The sequence below is a fragment of the Felis catus genome, chromosome A1 (genome assembly GCF_018350175.1).
Source record: "Felis catus isolate Fca126 chromosome A1, F.catus_Fca126_mat1.0, whole genome shotgun sequence".
In the NCBI taxonomy this organism is placed as follows: Eukaryota; Metazoa; Chordata; class Mammalia; order Carnivora; family Felidae; genus Felis; species Felis catus.
In genome coordinates this window covers 18,094,216-18,122,117 of record NC_058368.1, presented here as the reverse complement: position 1 = coordinate 18,122,117, position 27,902 = coordinate 18,094,216, and the positions used below count along the sequence as shown (strand labels likewise).

Genomic DNA, 27,902 nt, shown 5'->3' with positions numbered 1-27,902 from the left:
GGAAGATCGTTCTGGAGCTTGCCCACTCAGCTGCACAAAGTGCACCCATGTGGGTTCCCGCTGCCATTTTACACTGGCCTGCTCAAACTTCTGACAACCGTCGTGTTCCCTTGTGTGGTTGATTTTTAGGTTCATTTTCGCCAATAGATATATCATGGAGCAAACAAAAATGTCAATAGATAAATAATTTCCATTTCCATCAGGACTAATTTGAGTACAGGATGACAGGTTTACACAGGCTGACACAGCATTTCTTCTTCTAAAGAACGTGTTCATGTTTCAATAACAAGGAGCTGAATATTAGGTGGATGGAACATAAGTCACAGGAAAGAATTAGCCTATTTCCACAAAACTACCAGCCTTAAAAGAGTCCTGACGGGAGTCAGGCGAGCGCCGAATTTCTCCGTTCCAATGACTACTCTCTAGAGAACCGATGAGTGACAGTGGCCTGGTTCTTTTAGAGACTGGGCACCTCCAATCTACAATCAGACAATCTTCAGTTCAAGGTTCAGTTTTGTTTTGTTTTCTTCCTGTTCTAATCAAAGCAGGGGTGGACAGAGATAATTAGCTTCTAATTACTGAAAATCATGGTGTCCTGGCCTCTGTGGTGGTCAGCAGAAAAGTATCTTCTCTTCCTCTTGTCTGTTAGGAGCCTCACAAACAATCTCCAGAGCTCAGGGCTCCCCCTAGTAGGGAAATCCAGATCACCTCTCCCTTCACACAGCCAGGGGAGTCCATTGGGAAAATACTCACTGCTGCCTCAATCCAGGCCTAAGCCTCTTCCCAAGAAACAAGTGTAGGTAAATATCCCAAAGGAGAGGCACCCTCGGAAGACCAGTCTCCTTCCTCTGGTTGTCTCTGACACAGATTTGCTCTTTTCCGTTCCCGGCATTAGGATGGAGGGAGGCTGGAGAGGTAAGGAGAGCACAGGGTGGACAGAACTGTCTTTGATCCCTGTTCTGCCACCGGGGAAAAGTCCCTCAACCTCTCAGACCTTCCCGATTCTCATCTGGAAAACAGCGATACCACAATGTCTGCTTTGTGGGGTTGGGGAAACCCGGGGAGAGGCTGAGGTTCACGGCATCCCGTAGCTCTGCCTTGGTGCCTCTGGATCAAACACACGGGTCTTGTCGGACACCGAAACAATGCACAAAGAAGTGCCCGAAAGTCTCGCAGTGTGACCCGAGCGGGGCAAGCGCCTTTCCGAATCTGCCGGGAATAGGCCAGAGAGCCCGTTGGCTCTGTTAACCTGCCCAGTGATATTCGGGGGACAGGCCCTGAGTTGTTCGGGAGCGGGGCGGTCCTCGTTCCTCGGCCTTGTATGGGACGCCCCCTAGTGGTGGCAGCTCTTTCCCCGCGCTCCCCTGAGTGGGTGGCAGGTGTGGGCCGCTGTGCCCGCTTCTCCCCATGACAGGAGGAGCGGTGCCTGCTTGAGCCCCGGAAAAGGCAGAACTTTTTCTTAGTGAAAATGAACCCTAAAAAGACGATTCATATCACCAAATGAGGTCTTGCAGAAACGAGAAGAGAAGACAATGAGGAACAAAGAGGGCAGTAACTACACGCTTCAGTTGTTACCAAACTTTTCAGTAATTAAAACCTGATTGGGAGAAATGAAAGCCCGTGATCCTAAGGCTTTTTCATTACGAGTAAGCCTTTTACAATTAATTCTCGAACCGTTCCTCTGAAAGCCAATTTGACAGCGAGCTTTGTTCAGTAGTCTGACTAATGGCTACAGCCACCCCTGGAAACACAAATGAATTTCTTTTTATTTTTAATACAATCAACTGGATTACTAAATAACGTAGAAAGGGAAAAAATGAACAAACACACACAATGGAACCTAATACAGTCAGACTGGGGAGGCGATGGGACAAAAAGCATTGGGCCCAGTGACCGAAGGCTTGGCTTCGGTCCAGCTTCTGTCACTTACGTAAGACAAGTCACTTAATTGTCTCTAAGTTTCAGTTTCTTTATCCGTAGAAGCAGGAACAGAAATAACATTGCACTCTGAGGACCTCAGTGGACAGACGACTGACGGGCTGTTCAGGAATAATGCTTTGTAAAAGCCCTGGACTAACGTTACAGCTCTTAGCGTCACTGTTGCCTGCCTCTGAGGACAGCTCCGTCAGCATGCGGGAGACTCGGGGTGGCTCATGTCGCCTTACGGGGCCCTGAGGGCAATGGTATTCTACTGACGGCCCAAAGAGAAAATGCAGCTAATATGTACAAGACAACAGCAGTAGCGGTGGGTGCTAATTACATAAATCCCCAAATTACCACCTGTGATACAACCAGAAAATGTTCATACCTTCTGGTATCTTATTGATGTCTCATTTTCTTTGCGGGACAGATTTAAATCGTGGAGAGTACCAAGTAGCAAGCATCTTAGACCACAGCACAAGGAATTTTGGTTTAGCGGCACTTGGCAACGTGAAGGCACCTAGTTGCTGGGAGATGTTGCATTTTCCCTAAGGCAAGGAAGTTTGCCAATGTGCCCCACTAGGTGTTAAGGTACCCTGCTCGAGCATTTCCTCCATCCTCACCGATAGGAAAACTGAGGCTTAGAGAGAGCAACTAGTCTGTCCAAGTTCCCACAGGTCCAAATGATGCTCGTAACCATTATTTCATACTGGACCGGACACAGGACACTGTGGGAGGAATCTGGAAAACTGCAAAAGCCACCACCTGGGAGGAGGGGGCCACGCGTTGGTTCAACCACTTTGGAAAGCAGTTTGGCATTCTCTGAAAGCCTTGAACGTTCTGATACGCTAAAATCCAGAAATTCCACTCCAAGGTAGAGAAATTCCCACGTATTTGTACTTTGTTTGTGTACCCAGGAATATCACGGAAGCCTTGCTCGGAGTGCAAAGCAAACAAACAAAAACACCTATAAAACCCAAAGGTTCATTTGAGAGGGGGTGGCTACAAAGAAGGTGTCACACAAGAGTATACAGCAATGGCTATGAATGAGCCAGAACTCTGGAGAGTTGCAGAGATGAATCTTTCGCATGACACTACATGGAGGAGAAAGCTACAGAAGGCTACCTAAGGAATGATACATGCGTATGTGATAGAACTTTCCAAAAAAAATGAAGCGACAGGTCAGAACAAAGTTCAAGCAAATGGTGCCTTCGGAGGGCAAGGGTGAAACGAACACCCCCAGGTAGATGCGAACGCGTTGGGAACATTCTAGTGAGTTGGGCGACAAGTCCTTGGGTGACCGCTTTGTCCTGCTTTGTGCGACCACGTAAATTAAATCACTTCTTTGCATGAGGTACCTATCTCATCATTAAAACCTCTGCTTTAAAGTTACCACGGGTAGGACAGGGGTACAGAGGCCGCCGCCTCTCATCCCCAGCCCGAGGCACCTAGAGCCTAGACGATTAACAGGGAAAACATAAGGCCAAGGTGCATGGCTCCGATTATCCGAGTTTGTTTTTCCGGCCCCTCCAAGCTAGGAGGCTACCTAGGGCTCCGGGTCTGGATAAACAACACCGCCAGCACAGCAGAGCGGATGACAAAGTTCTAGGCCACCCACACAGCAATCAAGAGCTCCGCTGGGTGGGCCAGAAATTGCAAATGTCCCTGCCCCTTGGCAGCAGTGAGCCACCTGTGGAGAGCAGCAGGGGCGGCCGCCGCGGCAGTGTTCCCGTGCTGGAGGCCCAGCTGCCCCCGGGGGCCAGCAGCTGAGTGCCAGCCAGCGAGACATGGACACCAGGCGCTCCAGCTGGGGCAATTTATGTGAGTGGATAATTGCACATAATAGAGTTAAAATATAATTGCCTCATTAAAATGGGTTACTAAATCTCATTGTGTGTGAGTGTGAAAGAGATAGACAGAGACACGTGTGTTAAACTGCGAGAAAACAAAATTGCATAAATGCATGTGAACGGGAGCAGTCGGAGCGCTTGACTGAGCCACCTCGACGGAAGGAGACCCTGGTGCCGGACGGAGCCTGCCGAAGGACTTGGGATGATGTCTCCTCGCACAGTGATGAGGGCTCGGGGTTGGACCTCGCTAACGGCAGCCAGGTCCTATCCCTGCTGGGGAGTCTCCGGTTTGCAAGGTAGAGTCTTGGGTGGCAAAGATCTGCTCTGTCCCCTTCCCCGTCTCCGGTCTCCAGAGTCCATCGTGGCCTGGCTGCCCAAGCAACCAAGCGGTAGGGCAATCTTCACGCCTGCTCCCCTTCACGGCAGCTCTCTGAGCTGAACCTGGAGCCGTCTGCCCGGGTGACAGGTAAATTGAGGTACCAGAGAATAACTGCGAGGAGCCCTCGCCAACCTGTGAGGGGGCCCGCACAAGGGACAGTTCCTCCTCCTCCCTGTAAGAACGCACACCAGCGGTCCCTGGCTAGATTCAGCAAATGTCCCAGTGTTCGAGCGCCTGGGGATACTGCTCTGCTGTCCTCACGGGTGGTGCCCCAGTGCTCCCATCTGAGCACCACCTCCATTTCTAACACCCACATCACCAATGGCCCACGTGAGAGTTCCTAAATGGAGACAAACCCAGCTACTCACCTCCTCTGGATTATTTTGTTAAACGGTTATTTCTAAAATTAACTCTGAGCTCTCATCACCCCAAGAGCCACGCGTGGTCATGCCTCACTTTGTTCTCGAGTTTCTAACGTGCACTCAATCTGGCAATTACCACCTCTCCGTCTGGAAGGAGCAAAGTGAAGTTTTGTCTCCGAGCACTCACACATTAAAATGTCAAGGCTAATGAGTTATTTTCTTTTCAGTATTAGAAAGCAGATACACATTAACAATCTGGTTCAGCAAGTGTCACTAACAAAACCCAAATCCCACGTCCAGGAGTGTTGACTGTGGCCACAGCTGAGGCAAGGGAATGGAGACGGGAAACAGCGGAAGAAGGGGAGGACTGGACACCCGGCCCCAATCTGGGCACCGGACACTGACTGGGCCCCGTCACCCTAACCAGCCTGTGTGACTGACTCACCTCCGCGGCTGAGTCCCTGACTTCAAAGGCAGATTTTCACTTATATGAGCAGATTTGTTTCTATGCATGATTAAATACTCTCTTGATTCGTCAGATAAGTTCAGAAGTGCAAAAAGGAGGAGGATGAGCGTTTTAATTACAAGCAATTCAGCCTGGCAAATAGAACTCTCAACCTGCCAAGTCCTGGGCTTCTAAAGCTCGCCAAGATCCCCATCTGCTTCTACGGGGGATTGGGGAGGGGGTGCTGATTCAAGTTCCCACAGAAAGAATTAGAAAATCTTGGACCAAACGCTTAGCTCTAACAAATAAAGAGCCTCGGTTCTGGATAAAAGTCAAATTGTGAAGATACCGCACAGCTCTGTTTTTTGGGGTTTTTGCGGGGGGCGGCTGTAGAGCAGGGCGAGATGTAGACGGGGAAATGACAGAACCAGATTTCAGCTCATCTTGATGAAATTCTGGAGTTACAAAGGCTACTCTTGTTCCCTCAGGTTTTTTTGGGTGCGGGCCAGGGGTGCCTGGATGTCCATAATCCCTGAATGGGTCTCCCTATCCTGCCCCCAGGCCCGGGTTCCTTGAGTGCCAGGATACCCAGAAGCCTCAGAACGGAGCCCCTGAAATGTTATGAAACGGGAATTGGCAACCCTTTCCTCGGAAGCTGCCAAACTGGAGAAAGAGCCGTGGAGGCACAGGAAAGGTGAATGCAATGTGCCATCTGGGTGTCATGACTCAGCTTGTAAGGTGCCCCCAACTGTGCACCCGCCACTCGAGTGGCAGGCAGATGGAGGGCAGATGGGCAAGAAGGGTGGGCACGGGGGCAGCATCGGGGAGGGTCCCTGGAAGCCAGCAGTGGCCGGGAGGCAGCTGCGGAGTCTCAGCCAGGCTGGCACTGCCATCAGGAAGCTTGGAGTGCCACCCCCTGGTAACTGAGCCAGGGGTTGGTTGCTAAATCCTGTAACAGAACCCTCCCTACAGGCGCTTGGCATTTGAGCCTTAATGGTTTTGGCACGCGGCCTAATTACTCAGAATATGTGCACGGTTAGACAGTAATTCCTTCATCACGTTCCGTGAGTATCTGCACACAGCACAGAAGCTGTGATATTTTTATTCCAATAATTTCTTTGCCGACCACCAAACTTCTATGAAAAAGTCTCAGAAGCTATTAGATATAAACCACACTGAGTTTCACATTAAGTTGATGCTTCGGATTATGGACAGTTTGTATAAACCTCAGAACGTCCACCAAGGCAGAAAGTTGCCTCATTTCGTTCAAGAAACCATCTACAAAGAATGTGGCTACACTCAGTGATGAAAAGGATTCACATCATATACCGTCTCAGAACACTGGAAGCTGGCATTCTTGCTTACGCTTGTTAACGCAATTATGCACCACAACTCATTGTGAGATAAGGTCATTTTGGTTAATGAAATCAGATTGTCTTAACAGGTTGATCTCGTAGAGGTTCAAGTCAGATGCTGGTATTCAAAACACAGTCAGAGCCAACAGAATCCAAGTCACCCACCTGAGGGTTTGGGAGAAGAATAAAAGTGAACAATATGAATGGTAACTCAATGCGCTCTGCGAATTTAGCTTAATTTGCCCTGGGACCAAAGTGACGGGTGTTGCCAGGAGTTCATAGATCAATGACTGGCTTAACTGATAAGGCTACAGTTTATTTTTCTAACTGTGAAGTAGGACACAGGGGGGCATGGCAGAAGGAAATCTATTGTCATCGTCAATCGTTCTTTTTATGAAACAAATTTTATTGCCTCACTCCCTTGTTACAAATGTTAATAGTAAAAATACAAATCACATACTTCTGAGAAACTAAGGGTGCAAAGAAAAAAATCAGAATAGATAAAGTTGAAATGTCTAGAAATAGCCTCAAAACATGTAAGGCAAAAACTGAAAAAAAAAAAAAAAACTAAAAAAAAACAAGCAAACACACAATCTTAGTTAACATTTTTAACAAGTATCTCTCAGCAGCTGATGTAACATGCAGATAAAATACCTAAATCCAATAGATGACTTGAACAAGATTAACAACATTTATCCCCTCAACATGTATAGAACTCTGCACCCAATAACTAAGAACACATCCTTTCCAAATATAAAGGAGACATCCTTCGCTAAAATAGTATTCTGGGGGCGCCTGGGTGGTTCAGTCGGTGAAGCGCTGGACTCTGGGTCAGGTTAGATCTCATGGTTTGTGAGTTCGAGCCCCAAATCGGGCTCTGCACTCATGGTGCATTGATGGGTTTGGGATTCTCTTTCTCTCCCTCTCTCTCTCTCTCCCTCTCAAAATAAAGAAAGAAACTTAAAAATAAATAAAATAGTATGCTGGACCATAAAACAACTATGAACAAATATATAAAGATTGATATACAATATACTGGCTGGCTACAGTGGAGTTAAACTTGATATCAATAATCAATAGATGACTAGGAAATCTTCATGTTTGGAAATACATTTTGAAGTAGTCCATACGTCAAAGAAGAAATCACAATGAAAGTTAGAAAATATTTTGAAGTGAAAAATAATGACAGTATGCCATATAAAAACATGGATATAGCTAAGTTTATGTTTACACAGCAATACAGATATTTCAATGAATATATTACCAAAAAGAGTTTGAAAATTGATACTAATTTTCCTTGACCTACAATAGGCTTGTCTCATTAAATCCACTGTAAGTTGAAATCAGTTGAAAATGCATTTAATATACCTAATCTACTGAACATATAGCTTAGCCTTGCTAGCCTACCTTAAGTGTGCTCAGAACACTTAGAGTGGGCAAATCATCTAATACAAAGCCTATTTTAGAATAAAGTGTTGAATATCCCATTTAATTTCTAAAACACAGCACTGAAAGTAAAAAACACAATGGTGGTAAGGGTATCAGTTGATTACCCCTGCGATTGCGAGGCTGATTGGGAGCTGTGGCTCCTTGCTGCTGTCCAGCATCACAGGAGAAGATCCTACTGCCTATTACTAGCCCAGGGAAAGATCAAAATTCAAAATCTGAAGTACAGTTCCAACTGAATGCATATTGCTTTTGCAACGCTGCAAAGTCAAAAAGTCAGGGACCATTTGTATAAGCATGTACTTCAAGAAGGTAGAAAATGAATGGGGAGCATTCGTGGCTCAGTTGGTTAAGTGTCCGACTTTGGCCCAGGTCATGATCTCACGGTTCGTGAGTTCGAGCCCCGCGGCAGGTTCTGTGCTGACATGTCAGAGCCTGGAACCTGCTTCAGATTCTGTGTCTCCCTCTCTCTCTGCCCCTCCCCCATTCACGCTCTGTCTCTCAAAAATGAATAAACATTAAAAAATAATTTTAAAAAAAAGGTTGAAAATGAAGAGCAAATAACAAAGTAAAAGGAAGGAAATAATAAAAATAGAGCAAAAAATCAATGAAATGTAAAGATAATCAACCATGTCAAAACCAGACTCCTTGAAAACACTAACAAAGTTCATAACTCTTAGCAAGACTAATCAAGAAAGACAGAATAAATTATTAATACCATGTCCACAGACATTAAAAAAGATAAGGGGGGGGGTGCCTGGGTGACTTAGTTGGTTAAGCCTCCTACTCTTGATGTTGGCTCAGGTCATGATCTCACGGTTCCCTGAGATTGAACTCTGCATTGGGCTCAGGCTCTTGTGCTGACAGCATGGAGCCTGCTTAGGATTCTCTCTCTCTCTCTCTCTCTCTCTCTCTCTCTCTCTTTCTCTCTTTCTCTCAAAATAAATAAACTTTTTTTTAAAGATAAGAACATTAAGGAGAACATTATGACAAATTTAGATGAAATGGACATATATCTTGAAAAACAGAATTCATCAAAACTGACACAAGACAAAGTGGACCATATGAATAGTCTTAAATATATTTTAAAAATTGAATCCAAAATTTAAACCTTCTCACAAAGACATCTCTAGACAAGTTGGCTGCTCTTGGAATTCTTCCAAGTACTTAAGGAAGAAGTAACAACAATCTTACACAAACTATTCCAGATAGGAGAAAAAGAGATTATGTACTAATAGGTCAGTACAATCTTGCTACCAAAACCTGACAAAGATATTAAAAGAAAGGAAAATTACAGGGCAATCTGCCATGGGCATAAAGGAAAAACTATAAATAAAATATAAATAAATCAAATATAAAAAAGATTGTTCTTTATAACCATTGGGTTTATTCTGGGAATGCAAAGTTGTTTTGACATTTGAAATTCTCCGCATTAAGCAAAGAAAGGGGGATGGAGACTATAGTTACCTAAAAACAAAAAACAAAACCTACATTTGACAAAATTCAATACTCATTATGATTTAAAGTAATCATAACAAACCAGGGACAGAAGGGGACTTTCTTAATTTGATAAAGCTTATTTACAAAATATCAGCCTAGGAAAAGCATTCCCTCCTTCCTCACATTTTGGAAAAAGACAAGGGTGATCGCTATCACCACTTCTATTCAACACTGTACGTGTTGTACTGGTTGGACACTGCACAGTGTCATAGAGCCAGAAAGACTAACAAGAAAGAGTAAAACTGTCATTCATCATAGACTGTGTGACTGAATTTACAAAGTTTACACAAGCATCTACAAATACCATTTGGAATTTACTAGTAAATTTAGCAAGATCACTAGTCAATATATAAAACAAAACTAAATCCAGTGGTTTGTACAAAAAGAGAAAAGAATACAATCGGTCTGGGATCATCCCAGGAATGCAAGAGTGATCTATGATCAGAAAAACTACACATGTCATTTACCACATTAACATTAAAAAAGAGAAGAGCCATATGATTATTTGATGCTCTCTGATTAATCTACTGAAAACCTACAGCAAACGTAATTCCTAATGGTGAGATACTGGGAACATCTTTAAAATCTGAATTACAAAAAGTGTCCATTATCATTGTTCTGGGTTAACATTGGGCTGGAGGTCCTAGCTAGTCAGCACAGCAAAACAACAAAAGAAATGAAGGGCATAAAGATTGTCAAGAAGGAAACAAAACTGTCATCTAGTCTCAAATAATATAAATGTCTATATAGAACCCCCCCCCAAATCATTAGATGTAAGTGAGCTAAATGCTTAGATTTAAGGTAATCAATATAGAAAAATCAATTCCTCTTCTATACACAGCAACAGATAATTTTAAAATGTAATTAAAAAATAGATACCATTTACCCTATGAACAAGAACTGTACGTTCCTTAGGAATGAATATAACAGTTTTCTCAGATTTATATGAAGAAACATCCATTTTTTTTGAAGAGCACTAAAACTACTGCAATGTAGGGAAAATTTAACGTGTTCATGATTTGGATTATTAACCTTCATAAAGATATTCATTGCACCCCAACCGATGTATAGAGTCCAAGTAATCCCAACCATATTCCCAATGGCTGTTTGCGAAGGAGAAGTTGATTTTAAAACCCAAGTGGAACCACAAAGAGCCAAGAACACCTGAGGCATTCTAAATGAAAAAGACAAAATGGAACATCCCACCAAATATCAAGATTGTGAAGTTATAATATTAAAATATTTGTTATTGGTGCAGGAATAAGTAAACCTACGGAAAGAATGCGAGAAAGATCCAGCAGCGTATCCACATACACAAAAATTTGATTCACGACAGAGACGGCAGGAGTCTCACCCTCTGTATCACACACAAAGTAGGAGGCAATACTAATTCTGCATCATCTCCTGATACCTGTGGTTACCAAGAGCAACACCATGGCTAACGAGTTACCACTTGCAAGGAGAAATCACAGGTAAGTCACAGGAGTGTATTTGCACATTTGCACGGTTTCTGCAAATTCCGTTAGGATTTATTATCGTATGATTCATTGCATCAACCTGTTAACACTCGGTGGGTGAGTGATTTCTTTGTAGGATTGAGAATGAAGGCAGGGTAACTGGACCTGGTTTTTTCGCTTTTGTTGTGTTTAATGGCAGCCTGCTGGCTTTTGAATGCTTGCTTGCTTACATCGTTGTTTATGAAAAGGAGTTCTGAAACACAGTTTTGAAGCGACAAAAATTCCTGGTCTTCTATCAAATACAGATTGCGAGTCTGTCAAATACCAACCAAATCTTTGGTTTCCTTTTTTAAGACTTGGCTTCCTAGGCAAATCCATTTTTCTACCTCAGTGTATTCCTCATTACCCTTTTATATTCCATCTGAGGCCTGGCTTGCAAATAGAAGCCAGCTCTTGTCTGAATTCCCCAAACTAGGATCATACATATGATATCCCTAGACAGGCTCATGGCATCTCAACACATGAGACCTAACTTTAATGCTGGCTTGCATAAGAAAAATCGCTCTTGCTTCTCATCATTCTTTTAGTAGGCAAAAAACTAATGTGTGCTCTGGTGGAATTTCAGATCTTGACATTGATGGAAATAAAGAGAATATTCAAGTAAATTAATTTCCTGCTGGCAAAGCTATGAACTTTCAAAATCGTGGATTGGCTGGGACTTTAACTGTTTAACACATACTATGAAAAAACACTTTGTCAAAAGATGATATATCCTCTCAAAGCATGCAAATATTTCATATGGATATTTTCAGACCTATCAAACATTTTCCCAATTCACCTTATCTTCATAAGTTTAGTACCATTTATTTTTACGTACTAAATTATCACTTCTAGGAAGGTTTTTTTTTAAGTGCTAGTAAAGTTTTTATTTTTGACATCAATGTTAGTTGAATTTGATAGACTTAAATGATTATTATATTTATTTCTTAGCCAATTTATAGTAACTTCATATGTGGATCTGAAAACACATAATTATATCATCTATCTGCAGAAGCACATTCTAAGGGGAGATAAATCCATATTTTCAAGATAGTTGTGCTGAAATATAATTATAGCCCCAAAGTAACCATACGTAGATCTGTGTATTTATATTATTTAAGCAGTATATTTAACTAAGTAAGAGAAAGAAACTGACCTGCTCCAAGTATTCAACATTATTATGTGACTCTGCACTTTACTATCTATTTTAAAATCTATATTGTACAGAAGGTGAAAATTTGTTGCCTATTTAATATAAAGTCACAAAGATTTACACCTATGTTTCCTTTTGAGCGTTTTAGTTCTTAACTTTTACATTGAGATCTTTGACCCATTTGAGCTAATTTTTGTATACAGCATGAGATATGGGTCCAACTTCAATTTTTTTTTTAAAGATTTTAAGTAATCTCTACAAAGTAGGACTCAACCCCACAACCCCGAGATCAAGAGTTGTGTGCCCCACTGACAGAGCCAGCCAGGTGCCCCAGGTTCGATCTTTTTGCGTGTGGATTCCCAGCTTTTCTGGTGCCATTTGCTAAAAATAGTATCCTTTCCCCATTGATGGGTTTTGGCAGCCTTGTAAAAAAATCAGTTGACGACGGATGGATGATTTTACTTCTGAACTCCAAATTCTATCCCATTTATGTCTGCCCTTATGTCAATATCACACTGTTTTGATAACTGTGGAATTGTAAGTTTTAAAATTGGGAAGATTCAAGATTGTTTTGGTTATTCATGGTCCCCTGTATGTCCATATACATTTTGGGATCAGCTTGTCTATTTCTGGATCAAAAAAAAAAAAAAAAAAGGCAAATGACATTTTGATAGGAACTGCATTGAATCCATAGATTCATTTGGGGAAGATTGTCATCTTAATACTGAGTCTTCATCCATGAACATAAAATGCCTTCCCATCTGTTTGGGCCATCTTTAATTTTTTTTCAACAGTGTTGGGTAGCTTGCAGTGGATAAGTATATCACTTCCTTGGTTAAATCTATTCCTAAGTATTTTACACTTTGTGGTGCTACTGTAAATGGAATTGTTTTCTTACTTTAATTTTCAGATTGTTCATTACTAGTGTATAGCGTCTTTTTCACAAGTGTATTCAAACACATCTCTACATGCCTTACATAATGGCTAGCTAGCCCATCCAGCCGCTGAAACACTATTTTTCTATTCTATATTTTCTCTATGTCTGTCATAATCTTTATTATTCCCTTCTTCTTGTTTTCAGTGTCGTTTAGTCCTTTTTCTAGTTTTTTTTTTTAAGGTGTAAAGTTGGGTTAATTTATTTCTTCTTTAATGTAAGCTATCCATTTTCTTCTGAGCACTGTTTTTGCTACATACCGTAAGTATCGGTATGGGGTTTTATACCAAACTTTCATACATCTCAGTTTTCTCTAATTACTTTGTTATTTTCTTTCTAACCCACCGGTTATTTAAGAGCATGTTGTTTAGGGCCGCCCAGGTGGCTCAGTCGGTTAAGCGTCCTACTTCATTCAGCTCAGGTCACGATCTCATGGTTCGTGAGTTTGAGCCCCCCCCCCCCCATTTGAGCCCCCCCACCCCATCGGGCTCTGTGCTGACAGCTCGGAGCCTGGGGCCTGCTTCAGATTGTGTGTGTCCGTCTTTCTGCCCCTCCCCTGCTCATGCTCTCTCTCTTTCAAAAATAAATAAGAAACATTTAAAAAGATTATGTTGTTTAGTTTCCCTATTTATTTTCGTTTTGTTAATGGTTTCTAATTTTGTGTCATTGTAGTCGGAGAAGATACTTTGCATGATCTCAATCTTTTAAAATTTACTGAGACTTGAGATGGGGCCTAACACACAGTCTGCTTTGGAGAAAGCAGAGAGCATGTGGACTTGAGAGAAATGTGTACTGTGCTATCAGGTGGGGTGCTCCATTGATGTCTATTAGGTCTAGCTGGTTTACAAGTGTTGCCCGAGTCTTCTGCTTCCTTGTTATCCTTTCTTTGTTAATTCAAGTGGCTGTCTAGTATCCTTTCATTTCAGCTGCAAGGACTACCTTTAACATTCTTTAGGGCAGGTGTGATAGTTTTTGTTTATCCTGAAATGTCTTAATTTTGCCTGTATTTTCACATGCAGTTTTACTGGCAATAGAAATGCTTTTCGGCCTCTATAGGTTTCTGATGAGAATTGTAATAATTATATATATATATATATGTATATATATATATATACATATATATATATATATCTCCTATCCTATCCATATATATATATATATATATGTCCTATATATATATGTCCTATATATATATATCCTATATATATACACATATATAGGACAGGCAGAGGAAGAGGGAGAGAGAGAGAGAGAGAGAGAGAGAGAGAGAGAGAGAGAAGAGACCCCAAGCAGGCTCCACACTCAGCACAGAGCCCGACACGGGGCTGGATCCCATGACCCTGGTGGCATCATGACCTGAGCCAAAATCAAGAGTCGGATGGATGCTCAACTGACTGAGCCACCCAGGTGCCTCAAAGCATCGTGATAATCTTATTGTAAATCACATGTATATGATGAGTTATCTTTCTTTTTGCTTTCAAAGTCCCCTCTGAGTTTTTGGCTTTTGATAATTTAATCGTGATGTGTCTCAGTGTGTACCTTTATCTGGGCTTGGTAAACTTCTTAAATGTGTGTTATTAAATTTTCAACAAACTTGTACACTTTCTGAAAAAAATATTTCTTCCAAATATTTTTTTGTCCCCTTTCCCCTTTCTTTTCCTTCCAAGACACCCATTGTGTGAATATTGTTGATAACATCTCACAGGTCTCTGAGGCCCTGTTCACTTTCTTCTATTCTTTTTTCTTTCTGTTCCTCAGATTGCATAATCTCTACTGATCTAACTTCAACTTTGCTGATTCTTTTTACTGACTGTTCACAGCTGTTCAACTCCTATAGTGGATTTTTAAATTTCAATTATAATTTTCAACCCCAGACGAGATATTTATACTTTTTATAAAATTATGAGTTTAAATTATAATTTTGATAAGTTTATAACTTTATGAAAACATCTTTTCCAATTTCTAGCTCTTTATTGATAGTCTCTGTTTGAGGAGGCATTGTCCTCATACCTTCCTTCAGTCCCTGAACACATCTAAAATTGCCGATTTAAAGTCTTTGTCTACTAAGTCCAACATCTGGGCTTCTTCAGAGATAGTTTCTACTGAGTGCTCCCCCCCACCCTCCCCGTGTTCTGGCTGTCCTTTAGGTATCTTGTAAACAATTTTTCTTGAAAAGTGGGCATTTGGAACATTACAATGCACACATTCTGCTGAAATTGGATTCTCCTGCCCTGCACCTCAGAGTTCGCTGTGGTCGGTGCTTTTTGTAGCTGTTGTTGTGTGTGATTTTGCTAAATGAATCCTGTAACGTTGACAATTGCTCTGTTGTGTGTGACCACTTAAAGTGGTCCATTAGCTTAGCAGTCTGCTAACAACTGGACAGAGATTTCCTTACGTGTCTGGAACCAAAACAACCTTCCAGTCTTGACTGGGGTGTGCTGTGATGAGTGTTGGGGCATGCCTTCAAGATGCAACCAGAGGTGACAGCTTAGGGTCTCTCTGGTCTTTTCTGGGCATGCAGTCCTAAACAACACATACATAGCTTTCTAGATTTCCAAGGATATGTCTGGGTTTTTCCATGCCTTTACGGAGATCTCACTGCTAACCTCCCTTCCTAAGCTTTTTGCTTAGTCTATTGTTCATCCTATTGCTTCAGGCAGAAGAGAAATGTACGCCCCCTAACTCTCCCCCTATCCTGGGGTGGTGACTTTAGCATTGGAAATGTTCCAAGTTAGATGAGATAAATATAAGCTTTTAGAACAGGAATCTTCTGGGTAGGCATGAGACAGATAAAATAAAAACATTCTTTGCAAAAGGCTACTGCTAAGCTTGGGAACAAGGCACAGGGCTAGCTTAAAATTCCACAAAGCATGCTGTTATCAAGACTCAGCTTTTGTTTTTAAGTATAACCTGACTTGCTGTGAGCTAGTTTCTAGAGTTCTAAAAAAAGTTGTTTTCGGTGGTTCTTGGGGGCCAGTTTTATTGTTGCTTTTACGGAGAGTCAGAATTTTGGGATTCCTTAATACAGTTTTACATCTTAACTAGCTAATTAATGTAACCTAGTCAGTATGTTCATCTCAGAATGAGAAATGTATAGTTGTGCTTTAAAACCTTCTTTTCTGTGCTATCAGCCTCTTAAATATCAAGTACATACATCTGGCTGTTACAGAGGATGGTGTTAGTTTCATTTTTTGCCTCTCACCTACATTTAAAAACCCTCAATGAAATTGCATTATGTTTACTTAGAATACATGTGACCATTTTTGTGCAAGACAGGGATGCAATGATGGATGCAGATTTCAGCAAACTTTTAAAATCCTGTTTATTACAGAGCCTGGTGTTGGTAGCTACTTACTAAATTTGTTTAATAACAAAAAAAAAAACAACTAGTTAACATATATTGAATTCTAACTCTTACCCCAGGTCATGAGCTCAGCAAATTTTTAGAAATATTTTTAAATTGTAAAATATACAGATAAGAGCTCATGTGGGGCGCCTGGGTGGTTCAGTTGGTTGAGCGTCTGACTCTTGATTTGGACTCAGGTCATGATCCCAGGGTCATGGGATCGAGCCCTGCACCGGGTTCCACACTGAGTATGGAGTCTGCTTAAGAGTCTCTCATTCTCTCCCTCTGCCCCTGCCCCTGCTTGCATGCACTCTTTCTCTTAAAAAAAAAAAAAAAATTAAGGTAACATATATGCAAATTTTAGAGATTTAAATGAACACTCAGGTACCAACAACCCAGTGTAAGAGAGCATTAATAACTTTGACAGATCTGGTGCCTCCCTCCTCAGAGATCGTCTTGAATTCCATGCTAATCATTTCCTATATTCTCCTCATAGCTCTATCACATGTGCACCGATATACAACTGGTGTACAATAATGTACAATTTTGTTTTACCTTTTACAAAAAAAATTCTATAAATGGACTCATACTCTTCTATAGTTTTTTCTTAAATATTATTTGAAAATAACTCATTTTTCAATACTGTAGAATATTCCATTATATGGATATATCTAAGGACACCTGAGCTAACAGCAGTCAGGAAAGGCTAGGCTATGCTGAGGTAATAACTCCTAAGGGGAGGAAAAAAGACATTCCAGGATCAAGCCCTAAAGTATGTCAACTTTTAAAAGTTGTAAAGAGGCAAAAGAACCAGGGAAGGAAGTCAAAAAAGGGTTTGGCCTGAGAAATAGAAGGAAAACTAGTAGAAAGTGGTGCCACAAAAGCCTGGAAAACAACAACAACAACAACAACAGTATTTCAAATAAGGATAGTGAAGAATCCATCGGATTTGACAATATATAACAGTAGGAGGATCTCATCAGGTTTAGTTGTGCTGTGCGGTGAGAGGCTGAAGCCTCACCGGGATACTTTAAAGACACAATGGCAGGGGAAGTGGAAGACAGCAGGTGTCAACAACCACTAAAAGAAGCTGAGAGATGACGGTGTTGGGATCTGCAAGGTGCAGAGTTGTTTGTTTGCTTTAAAAGTATTATCAACACTAGAGCGCTGTATATGCTACTGAGGATAATTCTCGGGACAGGCCACGGAGCTGCGGGAGCAAAATGAAGGGATAACTCAGAGATAAAAGCGTCTGAAAAGGTGAAAAGAAAGGATCCAGAGTGCGAAGGAAGGGAACAGCCTATGACAGGACAAGGGGCAGTTTCTCCAAGGCAGGAGGAGGAAAGGCGGAGAAGGCGAGCGCCAGATTCGAAGGTAGGAAAACAGGGGAGCTTAATCTAACAGCTTCTATTTTCTCTATGAACTACGAAGGTCTTTACCTAAGAGTGGGGTGGAAAGTCATCTTGAAAAGCAGAGAGATGAGTTTAGCCAAGAGACGGGAGGTAGAACTACAAGGCAATACTGAGTGCCATTTGAAGACTGTGAACATGAATTTAAAAAGTCAATCAGTCCATTTATGTGACTTTTCTCAGGCAACGTTCACTTGTTCAAGTTCAGGTGCAGAGAAAGAAACCGAAGAGAAACCTTCAATAAGAGAAGGTTTTTGCCAGGCAAATACTTTTCTCTGAAGAAAAGGCTGACACGTATTGACTAAGGTTATACTTAAGCCACATCAAAACAGTTTAAATTGCAAACTATGAAGTCTATGGCAAATACAAGCGTTATGTTCATGGATTAGCACGTACAGTCTTTTGTTTTAACTTCGTGCTCAAGGTTATATTGATAGTACCTTCTGCTCACCCATCTTCCACTGCTTATCTCAACTTCGCCCTACCCTGTACCTCCCTTTCTATTTGTACGTTTTCTGGAAACACAATGATGAGATATATAAAAATACTGCAATTATCACTGTTCTAGAAATAGTTTTAATATGTTGAGAAAACCATGTAAAAAGACAAATACACCTTTTTCCCAGAAAACAAAGGAATTCACTGATGGCAAGGTAGCAATCTTTTCTTCACAGTGGAAATAAATTATATAAAATTTAAGCTCTTGATTTATATCATACTTTATTTTTTTATCTTTTCTGTATCACACATACTCATTGAAGGAAAAAGACTGTGAAAGCTCAGATTCATACCAAAAGAGGTAAGTAACTGCTCTGCCTCCAAAATAATCATATTAATATAAACAATTATAAATTTCAGACAGGTGAACAGGCCACGTTCTGTAAATACTAACACATTATACATTGCATATCATATAAACATTAGTTTTATCTTACTACTTTGCAAAATATTTTAACTTTGTCCATTTTTTCCTTATGCCTCAGTTTTCTTGCTTGTAATTTAGGGACTAACCTCTTTTTATAGATTTGCCAGAAATTAAGATATTTTGCTAAGAAGAATTGTCTTTGAAATCTTATCAACAAAGTACTGAGATTTATTTTTTTGAAAAAGAAGGTGATTCTGAATCTTACTCATAAGTAAAGTTCTAAATTCAGAGCTCCAATCATTCTCTGTGAGCCGTCACCAGGGGGACAGATACACCGTCAATGAACAATTGCTACTCAGAATTTTCCCGCCTGCGTTAGAGCAGGTCATTATTTCTTTGGTTTGAACAAGAGATAAAATTTGTAGTTGGCTGGGTTTAGAGCTCATATTATGTAAGAAGTATCTATCGTTAAACACTAGACTTATAGGCATATAGGATGCCTATATTCCTAACGTCCTTTCGAAGTGCTGAACTTCACCGTGAGTTCAGTCCAGGGCGCGCACAGAGAGAAATCCACCCTGTTTAAATTACTTCTCTCTCTTTTCCCACTTTTTGCTACGTGTATATTTCTGCTCCTCAGTTTAAATATATCCACTCACATTAGTAACTAATAAGAAACCAAATTAATCTTTAGGTAAAGAGACGTTATGTCACATCTTCATAACTCATTCTTCAGTTTCAACAAGTTTCTTATGTATGATTAATTTGGAACTGATGTCGTAAAGAAAACTCCCTCAAACCTCTCATACTTCTTTTTTCCATACATGTATATTCCCGAAAACTGCCGAACCGGGGAGGTGGCTTGCAGAGAACAGAGCATCTCTATGTAAGGCGCAGATACAGAGCAACACAACCCAGGTCAGCATGAAATTACTTCCTGTTATTGTGACCAAAGAAATTATCGAGACCTACAATGAAATGATACAAAGAGAATCATAACCGTCAAATTTCAGAGCAAAGAGCACCAACTGAAGAACAAGAACACCTTCCGAGTTTTAGGGGAGGCGATATTTCGCTGACACATTCAAATAAGAGGATCAGGAGAGAAGTGTCTGCACTTGCTGTGGCGATCGGTGTAGAATGCTCTCCGGATCTTTGTATTCGTTGACTGGATTCATCACAGCGGCATACACTTCCCCATAGGCTCTGCAGACTAATTCTGTAGATTGTTTTATGATCTGCTCTCTAGTGATAAGCAAACAATATGTGAACACACACCGGAAAGTAAAATACTAAGGATAGTAAGAAGCTTCATATTTGAACCAATGCATTTCACTTTCGTAATTATCACATACATACTACAAAGAAATTATTGTACAACCACACAAGTTACTTACTTTGGTTTGGGAATAAAACACACTATTTTATATTCGTTATTTATTCATTGTTGCAGACGGGCAGGGACTATGTTCACAGCTGTATCTTTATGATTACTAAACAAGAAATGGAAACTGTGACCTATCATCAATGTGCTGATTTTGCAAACGTGACTGATAACACATTAACCTTGAAGAAAGAGGCTTATAATTATTCATACTTGCCAATACTTCAAACCTCAGAATAACTTACAATATACTGTCCTTTCACATATATATATACTGTATATATATATATACTGTATATATATACACTGTATATACTGTGTATATATATATATATATATATATATATATATATATATATATATATACTGTTATATATACTGTTATAAATATACTGTTTAGCTCCTACACTAGTAACCACATTTTAGATTTCACTTATATTGCCGGGTAAAATAATGTGACACTTGCCTACAATAGGTAACAGCATTTTCCACAAAGGTCATCTCTACATAAGCATATAAAAGAATAAAACCTTTAAAAAAAATTTGTTTTAATCCTTATTTGTTTTGAGAGAGAGAACAAGAGACAGAGTGCGAGCATGGGAGGAACAGAGAGAGAGGGAGACACAGAATCGGAAGAAGGCTCCAGGCTCTGAGCTGTCAGCCCACGGCCTGATGCGGGGCTTGAACTCACGGACTATGAGATCATGGCCTGAGCCAAAGTCAGATGCTTAACTGACTGAACCACCCAGGCACCCCTTTTATTTACATTTGTTTTAATAAAAATAACGTATAGATCTTTAAATGTCCAAATAAATTTTTAAAAAATCTCTTTCAGTAAATATATACTAACTCCAAGTGGATTAGAAAGCATTTTTTTATTTTTTTAATGTTTACTATTTTTGAGAGAGAGAGAGAGACAGAGTGCAAGCAGGGGAAGGGAGAGAGAGAGGGAGACACAGAATCCGAAGCAGGCTCCAGGCTCCGAGCTGTCAGCACAGAGCCCGACACGGGGCTTGAACTCACCAACCTCAAGTCTATGACCTGAGCCAAAGTTAGACACTCAACTGACTGAGCCACCCAGGTGCCTCAAAGAATAAAAGGATGTAAATGAACTGAAGCAAATTTTTTAAAAATCTGGCCAGAAAAAAACAGCACTGGGTTCATTAAATCTGCATCAGCTCTCTCTGCGTTTTCACGACATTTACTTCATACCAGCCTCAGCTACTTCTATTCCTGTATCACTGTATCTAGTGATAAAAACAGGACTTTTTTTCTGATTTTCACAACTCAATTTAAAGATGTCTTTCAAGCTTTACTCCCAAACCTTCTTTTCTAGTTGTTTCTTCTTTCTGTCAGTGGCACGGCCACGTTTCGTCACCTCCATTCAGACCCTAATGAACTCTTGTACGGAGTACAGAAAAAACTCCTATCTGGTCTTCCCCTCTTGAGTCTCTTCCACCTTCAATCTACGGTAAGCACTACTGCCAGATTAATCTTTCTCAAGCGTACCTTCTATCCTGTCCCTCCCCCACCCGGGGCCTTCCTTCAAGGAGCGTCAATGGCTTCTTCTGGTGCCAGAGAAGTCAAAATCCCTCACTCGGCCATTTAAAACCCTTTAGAATACCTTCCGTAGCACAACTCTAATCCTGAGGTCTGGATCATCAGCACCCTGTTCCGATGGGGTCTCAGACTCTTGGTGGGGTGAAACAACTTGTCATTTCCCTAAAATTGCTAAAGCTTACATAATAAGAGTGGGTAGAAGAAAGTTACGCGGAGTAAATTCTCTGAGCAGAGTGGAGTGATGCTTCTGGCTATGCTACCTTTTCATTGGAAGGGAGGATGGTAAAAACTGGTTTGGAAATCTACTTGACCAGATGAGCCTTCCAGATATTTTTGATCTTAGTGATCATTCCTATAATTAACTGAACTTAACAATTGCATAGATATGATGCAAAACTATTTTCCATAAATGAAATAGATTAAAAATACTATAACCTGGCATTTTTTTTTAACATTTATTTATTTTTGAGAGAGAGACACAGAGCACGAGTTGGGGAGGGGCAGAGAGAGAGGGAGACACAGAATCCAAAGCAGGCTCCAGGCTCCGAGCTGTCAGCACAGGGCCTGACGCAAGGCTTGAACTCACTAACTGTGAGATCATGACCTGAGTGAAGTCAGACGCTTAACTGACTGAGCCACCCAGACGTACCTATCAACTGGCATTTAAAAAATTTGTTAAATATGATACACATTTGATGCCCATTTTGCAACATGTCAAAAATAGATTACTGATATAGTGTTTTTTGTTCTTTACTCAAAGCAGCAAGACAGATTTTTGGGGGGTGTATAAAGCATCCATTACTTACACCTCATATTCTAAAATCTATACTCAGTCCCCATTACTTATACCTCATACTCTAAAATCTATACTCAGTCTGTACATAGTGTGTTATTTGTACCACATAAAGAATACAAAGAAACAAGGCTATTCCCTCTCGTAAGAAATTTAAAATCAGAATACAGCACAATGAATATTAAATATAATTTTTTAAAATCCAGAGTAACTGGTAAATGTAGAATGAGTTGTTGAAAAATATAAAGTAATACATTTTAAATTTTAATCTCAAGTCCAAAGGATGAAAAAATTTAAATTTATTGAAGTTTAGCTGTAACCCAGGGCATGCTTCTATTTATAAGCTAAACTAGCTTACAAATGTCTACAACTCACAATGCAGCAGAAAAATCATTACAAATCTGCAATGGAGAAAACCAGAATAAAGCAATACTGCTAAGACACAAATAAATAAAATCAAGACAATAAGACCAAGCCAGAGTTTATCATTTATTTTCAATGTTGGTGTTTGATAGTATAATACAGTTTCTCATTCCGCTCCTCAGTTTAGGAAGCTACCAAGATAGGGAAGGGATTAAAAAAATGAATACGGCTGTGCTAAACAAGATAAGAGATACCAAAGCTCATGGAGAAAGGAAATCTTTCATGCAGTGGGGTGAATAAAGGGAAGGGGAAAGAACTGTTAGCCAATAGGAGAGAAATGCAATGGAAAGAGAGATTCTCCAGAGCGAATCTGAGTCAAATCCAAACTGTAAAGAGCGGGGAACTGTGACTGATAACGACTCCCCATTCCTGGACAAATGTAAGAGTTCACTATCACTACCAAAGCCGGATATAGAGTCATACACTCACACTCAATGCTTTGTTTCCAGTGAATCATACTCAGTAGAGAGAAAACAGTACAGTGATGGACATTATTGTCAGAAGACCTTGAATCTAGTCGAAGCTCTGCCACTTATTACTGTTGCTTTGAACAAGAAATTTAGCCTTTCTGGGACTAATTTCACCACTGTAAGGCAAAATATTGAACTTGATACTTACAAGGTACTTTCAGTTTTTAAATTATCCCATTGAGGATTAAGAGCATTTTAATGATCTGCTGGTGAAAAAATAAAAACTCGGGTGCCTGGGTGGCTCAGCTGGTCGAGTGTCTGGCTCTTCGTTTTGGCTCAGGTCATGATTTCACGCTTGGGAAATCGAGCCCCGCATCGGGCTCTGCACTGAGTGTGGAGCCTGCTTTGGATTCTCTCCTCTCTCTTTGCCCCTTCCCCACTCGTGTTTGTTCTCTCTCTCTCTCAATAAATATGTACAAAAAATAACAAAAAATAAAAACTCTATGTGCCTATCTAATTTATACACATACGTACATATGCATACATACATACATTCCTCCCCCCACGTTATTTTGGGGAATTGGGTTTCTTAAATACTGATGTATAATAAGCATATCAGTTATCTGTACATAAAATGGGAGGTATCTGAGGTGCTAACATGGGTTTACCGTCTTGCCATTTTACTATCCCCTCCTCTTTATTTATAGTGCTAATTACTATGCAATTATTATGTATCTTTTATCTTAAAAAGTATATATGTATATCTGTGTATATATCTATCTGTTTGCCTGCCTGGTGTCTTGGTCCAAATTATTCACTAATATCATTTATAAAATACACAGTCTCAAATAATGATGAATCATTACAGTGACAAATAACGTTTAAAATGGAAGTTTCAGGTATTCTCTAACTAAATACAAAATCACTGACAAATCATCTCAGTCATACGCTTCTGAAAACTCGGAACGTGCTCATCTGTTGATCGCCTCACGTACAAGAAGGAAGAAAAGCAGTATGTGTTTTCAGTAGTGTATGCTGAGCACTGGCGCGAGCACGGGCATTCACCTCAGATCGCCTGCCACACTGAATTCTGATCAGTCACAGCCAAGACCATAGGTGGTGAATGGAGAGTACCTTTAGAATTATTTCTACAGGTTAAAAATCTGAAGACGAGTCCTGCTTTTCACATAAGCAAAAGGGCCAGTTGAAAGGGAAAAAAGAAATATTTGGATGCAGGCTATGACCGTCTATAAAGTTAGACCGTTAACTGCCTTGGTCTCTTTACCACCATGAAAATCTCATAGGTGGCCACTTATCAGGTGGTGTCCTATTGGCCTTTGGACAGTTTAATAATCCTCACAGTGCAATTATAACTTTCAAATAATTAAAAACATGACTCACACAGATAAAAAATGAAAGAATGCCAATGACTTAATAACTCCTTAATGAGGAACTACTGAGATGGTAAAGCTGGTTCACAGAACATTCTGAGGAACTGGTCATTTATAGGCATTTGAAAAGGAAGGTTAGAATAAAACATGGGTTCATGTCCCCCAGAGCAAAAAAATACATAGGACATGAAGAAGCACGGGGCCTTTAATTATCAACAGTAAGCCGAGCATCAAACTATGATACATGCCCCTAAATAATTAAATAATTCTCGAAGGGCCTGGTAACAATGCTTCAGTGTGACCCTGAAAGGACACGTTGCTCTCCCAGACCTGATCTGCCCTATTTCCAAGTTTTGAAAAATCTTTCTTACATTTAGAAAGTAGTTTGCTATACCAGTGTATACATCAAAGATAATAACCATGCAGTTAACTACTGGGAAAAAAAATGGAAGGAGATGAGGATATTATAAAACTGGAGGGAAAAGCAGTATTTTTCTTAGGCATCAGAATACCATGCATTAAGAAATTCAATGTGTCCAGTTATAAATGTTACAATGCCAAACAATTTATTATAAATGTCAGAAGTACTAATAAAGACTAATATATAATTAAATGGAGATGCCACCCATTTTAAAACAGATTCACAAAACATTTAAAATAATTATTTAAAGCCTTTAGCCATGATAAGAAATGAACTGCATACTTCCAGAATCAGTGAGCTTGTCATTAATCAGTACTTTAGGATTTTTGGTTGCCATAACAACATGACACAACTTTCATCATTACCATAAACCCAGCATTTCTAAAAATAGCTATTTCAACAGTCAGGCTCTGTGATCACTAAAATTGAGCTTTATTACAGAACCACAGTTAAGAGTGCAATCAAATGCATCACGGGAGAGAAGGTATTAACAGCTTAAGTCTTGGAAAACGAAAAAGAAAAGATGATAATGTATTTAGGGATCATAAATGAAAGAATTTTGATTTTTCTTTTATCATAATACCAAAACCAATGATGTCACAATGGATCAAGTTGATTTTTATCCCAGGTCAGCTTTCTGTCACTGACTGTAAAATTAAAGTACATTTTACATAAGACCAAACCCACATATCTCATATAAGTGTTAACCTATCACATATGCAAATATTTTTGAGCTTCCTTTAAAAATAATAATATAATCTCAGGGCCCCTGTGTGGCTCAGTCGGTTAAGCGTCTCACTTCAGCCCAGGTCACGATCTCACAGTTCGTGGGTTCGAGCCCCACATCAGGCTCTGTGCTGACAGCTTGGAGCCTAGAGCCTGCTTCGGATTCTGTGTCTCCCTCTCTCTCCCTGCCCCTCCCCAGCTCATGCTCACACTCTGTCTCTGTCAAAAATAAATACACTTAAAAAATAATAATATAATCTCAACATAGAAAGGACTAATAAAAATACAGTACAGGCTAGTGTTAAAGAGAATAGGCATTGGAATCAGAAATAGTGGATTCAAATCTTGGCTCTGCTTGCTTCTGTTTGCCCTTGGTTCAATTATTTAAACTTTCTAAGTGATGTCGCCACTGGAAAGAGGAAATCCTAATTCATGGGAGGATTAAGTGAAGTTAAAGAATCAATCTGGTTGAGGTGTTCAGATTGATTACACTGTAGGAGTTGGGGTGGGGCAAGGGTGAAAACAGAATAGTTCAGAAGCTAACGTGGTAATATAGGCACAAGTGACACTACCTTGGACCAGAGTGGTGAACTGTGAAGATGTTCAAAAGTAACTAGAGTCTCCTCTCACATACTTTTTTCTAGATAAACATTTAATAAAGTGGTTCTTTGAGAATTATGACTGAAGTTATACTGAATTTATTAGATTAACTATATCACATAACCAGTTGGAAAAGAATACCATATGACTGTTGGAACGCTGAAAATCCACAGCAAAACTCACACTTAATGATGAAACATCCGAAACATTTTCATTAAAATTCAAAGTAAAATATGCACACTCACTATTACATCTACTATTTACCTTGCAGTTCTTAACTGATACAATGATTTTAGTCATAAATACTGAAAAAAAATTAATAAAACTCATTATCCTTAGCTGTCTTCACCAAAAACTAAACAACTGATAAGTTAATAGAACTAAAATAGTTTAGTTACTTGGCCAGATTCAAAATGATCATATGAAATTTAGTACATTTGATATACACCAGCAATACCTAATTAGAACAGGTAACAGAAAATAAAAGATCTTATCATAATAGTCACAGAATTATTTCCTAGGAAGAAACCCGATAATATAGACAGAAGACTATATGAGGAAATTATAAAACTTTATTGAAAATTCTAAAATATCTGAATAAACAGGCATACCATGTTTATAGATAAAAATATTCACTAGTGGATTATACCCATTTCTTTTTTGCTCATTCTTACATTAGCTTGGTGAATGTTTTATAGGCACTTGAAAAGAATGTTACCTTCTATAAATGTGTGTGGTATTCTATATGTATTAGGTTTGATTGCTGGCATTGTTCAGTTCCTTTACACCATGTCAGATTTTTGGTTACTTTTTCTAACAATTACTGAGAGGGGTGTTGAAATACCTACCTACAATTGTCAGTGTATCTATTCTTCCTCAATTCTATGAACTTATACTGCTTATTTTTTGAAGCTCTGCTATTAGATGCACACACTGACAATTATATCCTCTTCACGAATTGATTCTATTATTATTGTAAAACGTACCTCCTTATCTTTGGTATCTGTCTTGCAGTCTAATTTTTCTGATACTAATACAACTTCTTTAGCTTTGTTACGATTTTACTTTTAAACTATCTGTATCCTTACTGTTAAAGTGTATTTCTTATAGACAGCAGACAGTGGGCCATGCTTTTTCATCTAAGAATCTAATCTGCCTTTTAACTGAAGTAACAGTTCTTTTACATTTAATATAATTATTTATAAGGCTGAATTTAAGTCTATCATCCTGCTTTTTTTTTTTTTAGATTTTCCCCTTCTATTCTTTTCCCTTCTTTTTCTGCCTTGTTTTGATATAATTGCTTTTTTAGCATTCTATTTTATCTTGACTATTGGAATGTTAGATAATTTTGTTCATTTGAGAGCTGGCTGCAAGGTTCACAATCTACCTTCAAAAAATATTATTATATTATATAATAACCTTGTAACATCATAAATATGTATTTCTACTTCCTTCCCACTCCATCTTTTGTGCATTTCTTATAAATTTCATTTCTATGTGTTAAAAATTCCACAATTCACTGTTAGTATTTTTGTTTTAAATGGTCCACTACCTTTTATATTTAGCATTTACTGTACTCATTATTCCTGTGTTGATCTGAGTTTTCTTCTGGTATTCTTTTCCTTGAGCCTGACAGACTTCCTTTATCATTTTCTACAGTGCAGCATACTAGTCTACTTTTATTTATCACAAAATGTATTTTTTGTGCGTTGAGTTTGAAAGATACATGTGATG

At 39.6% G+C, this 27,902-nt stretch overlaps 1 protein-coding gene across 3 annotated transcripts in view; it reads right to left on the bottom strand.

Annotated features, from left to right (window-relative positions):
- The window catches only part of COG6 (component of oligomeric golgi complex 6), a 136,697-nt gene that overhangs the window by 31,581 nt on the left and 77,214 nt on the right, over nt 1–27,902 (bottom strand). The window contains exon 19 of one of the 3 annotated variants that reach the window (XM_003980349.6): nt 18,297–19,705. The exons of the other annotated variants lie outside the window; for them this stretch is intronic. Coding sequence (XP_003980398.1) covers nt 19,558–19,705 — 148 coding nt within the window. The 3' untranslated portion in view covers nt 18,297–19,557. Of the gene's footprint in view, nt 1–18,296; nt 19,706–27,902 lie in introns of those variants that run through there. 3 annotated transcript variants of the gene reach the window in all.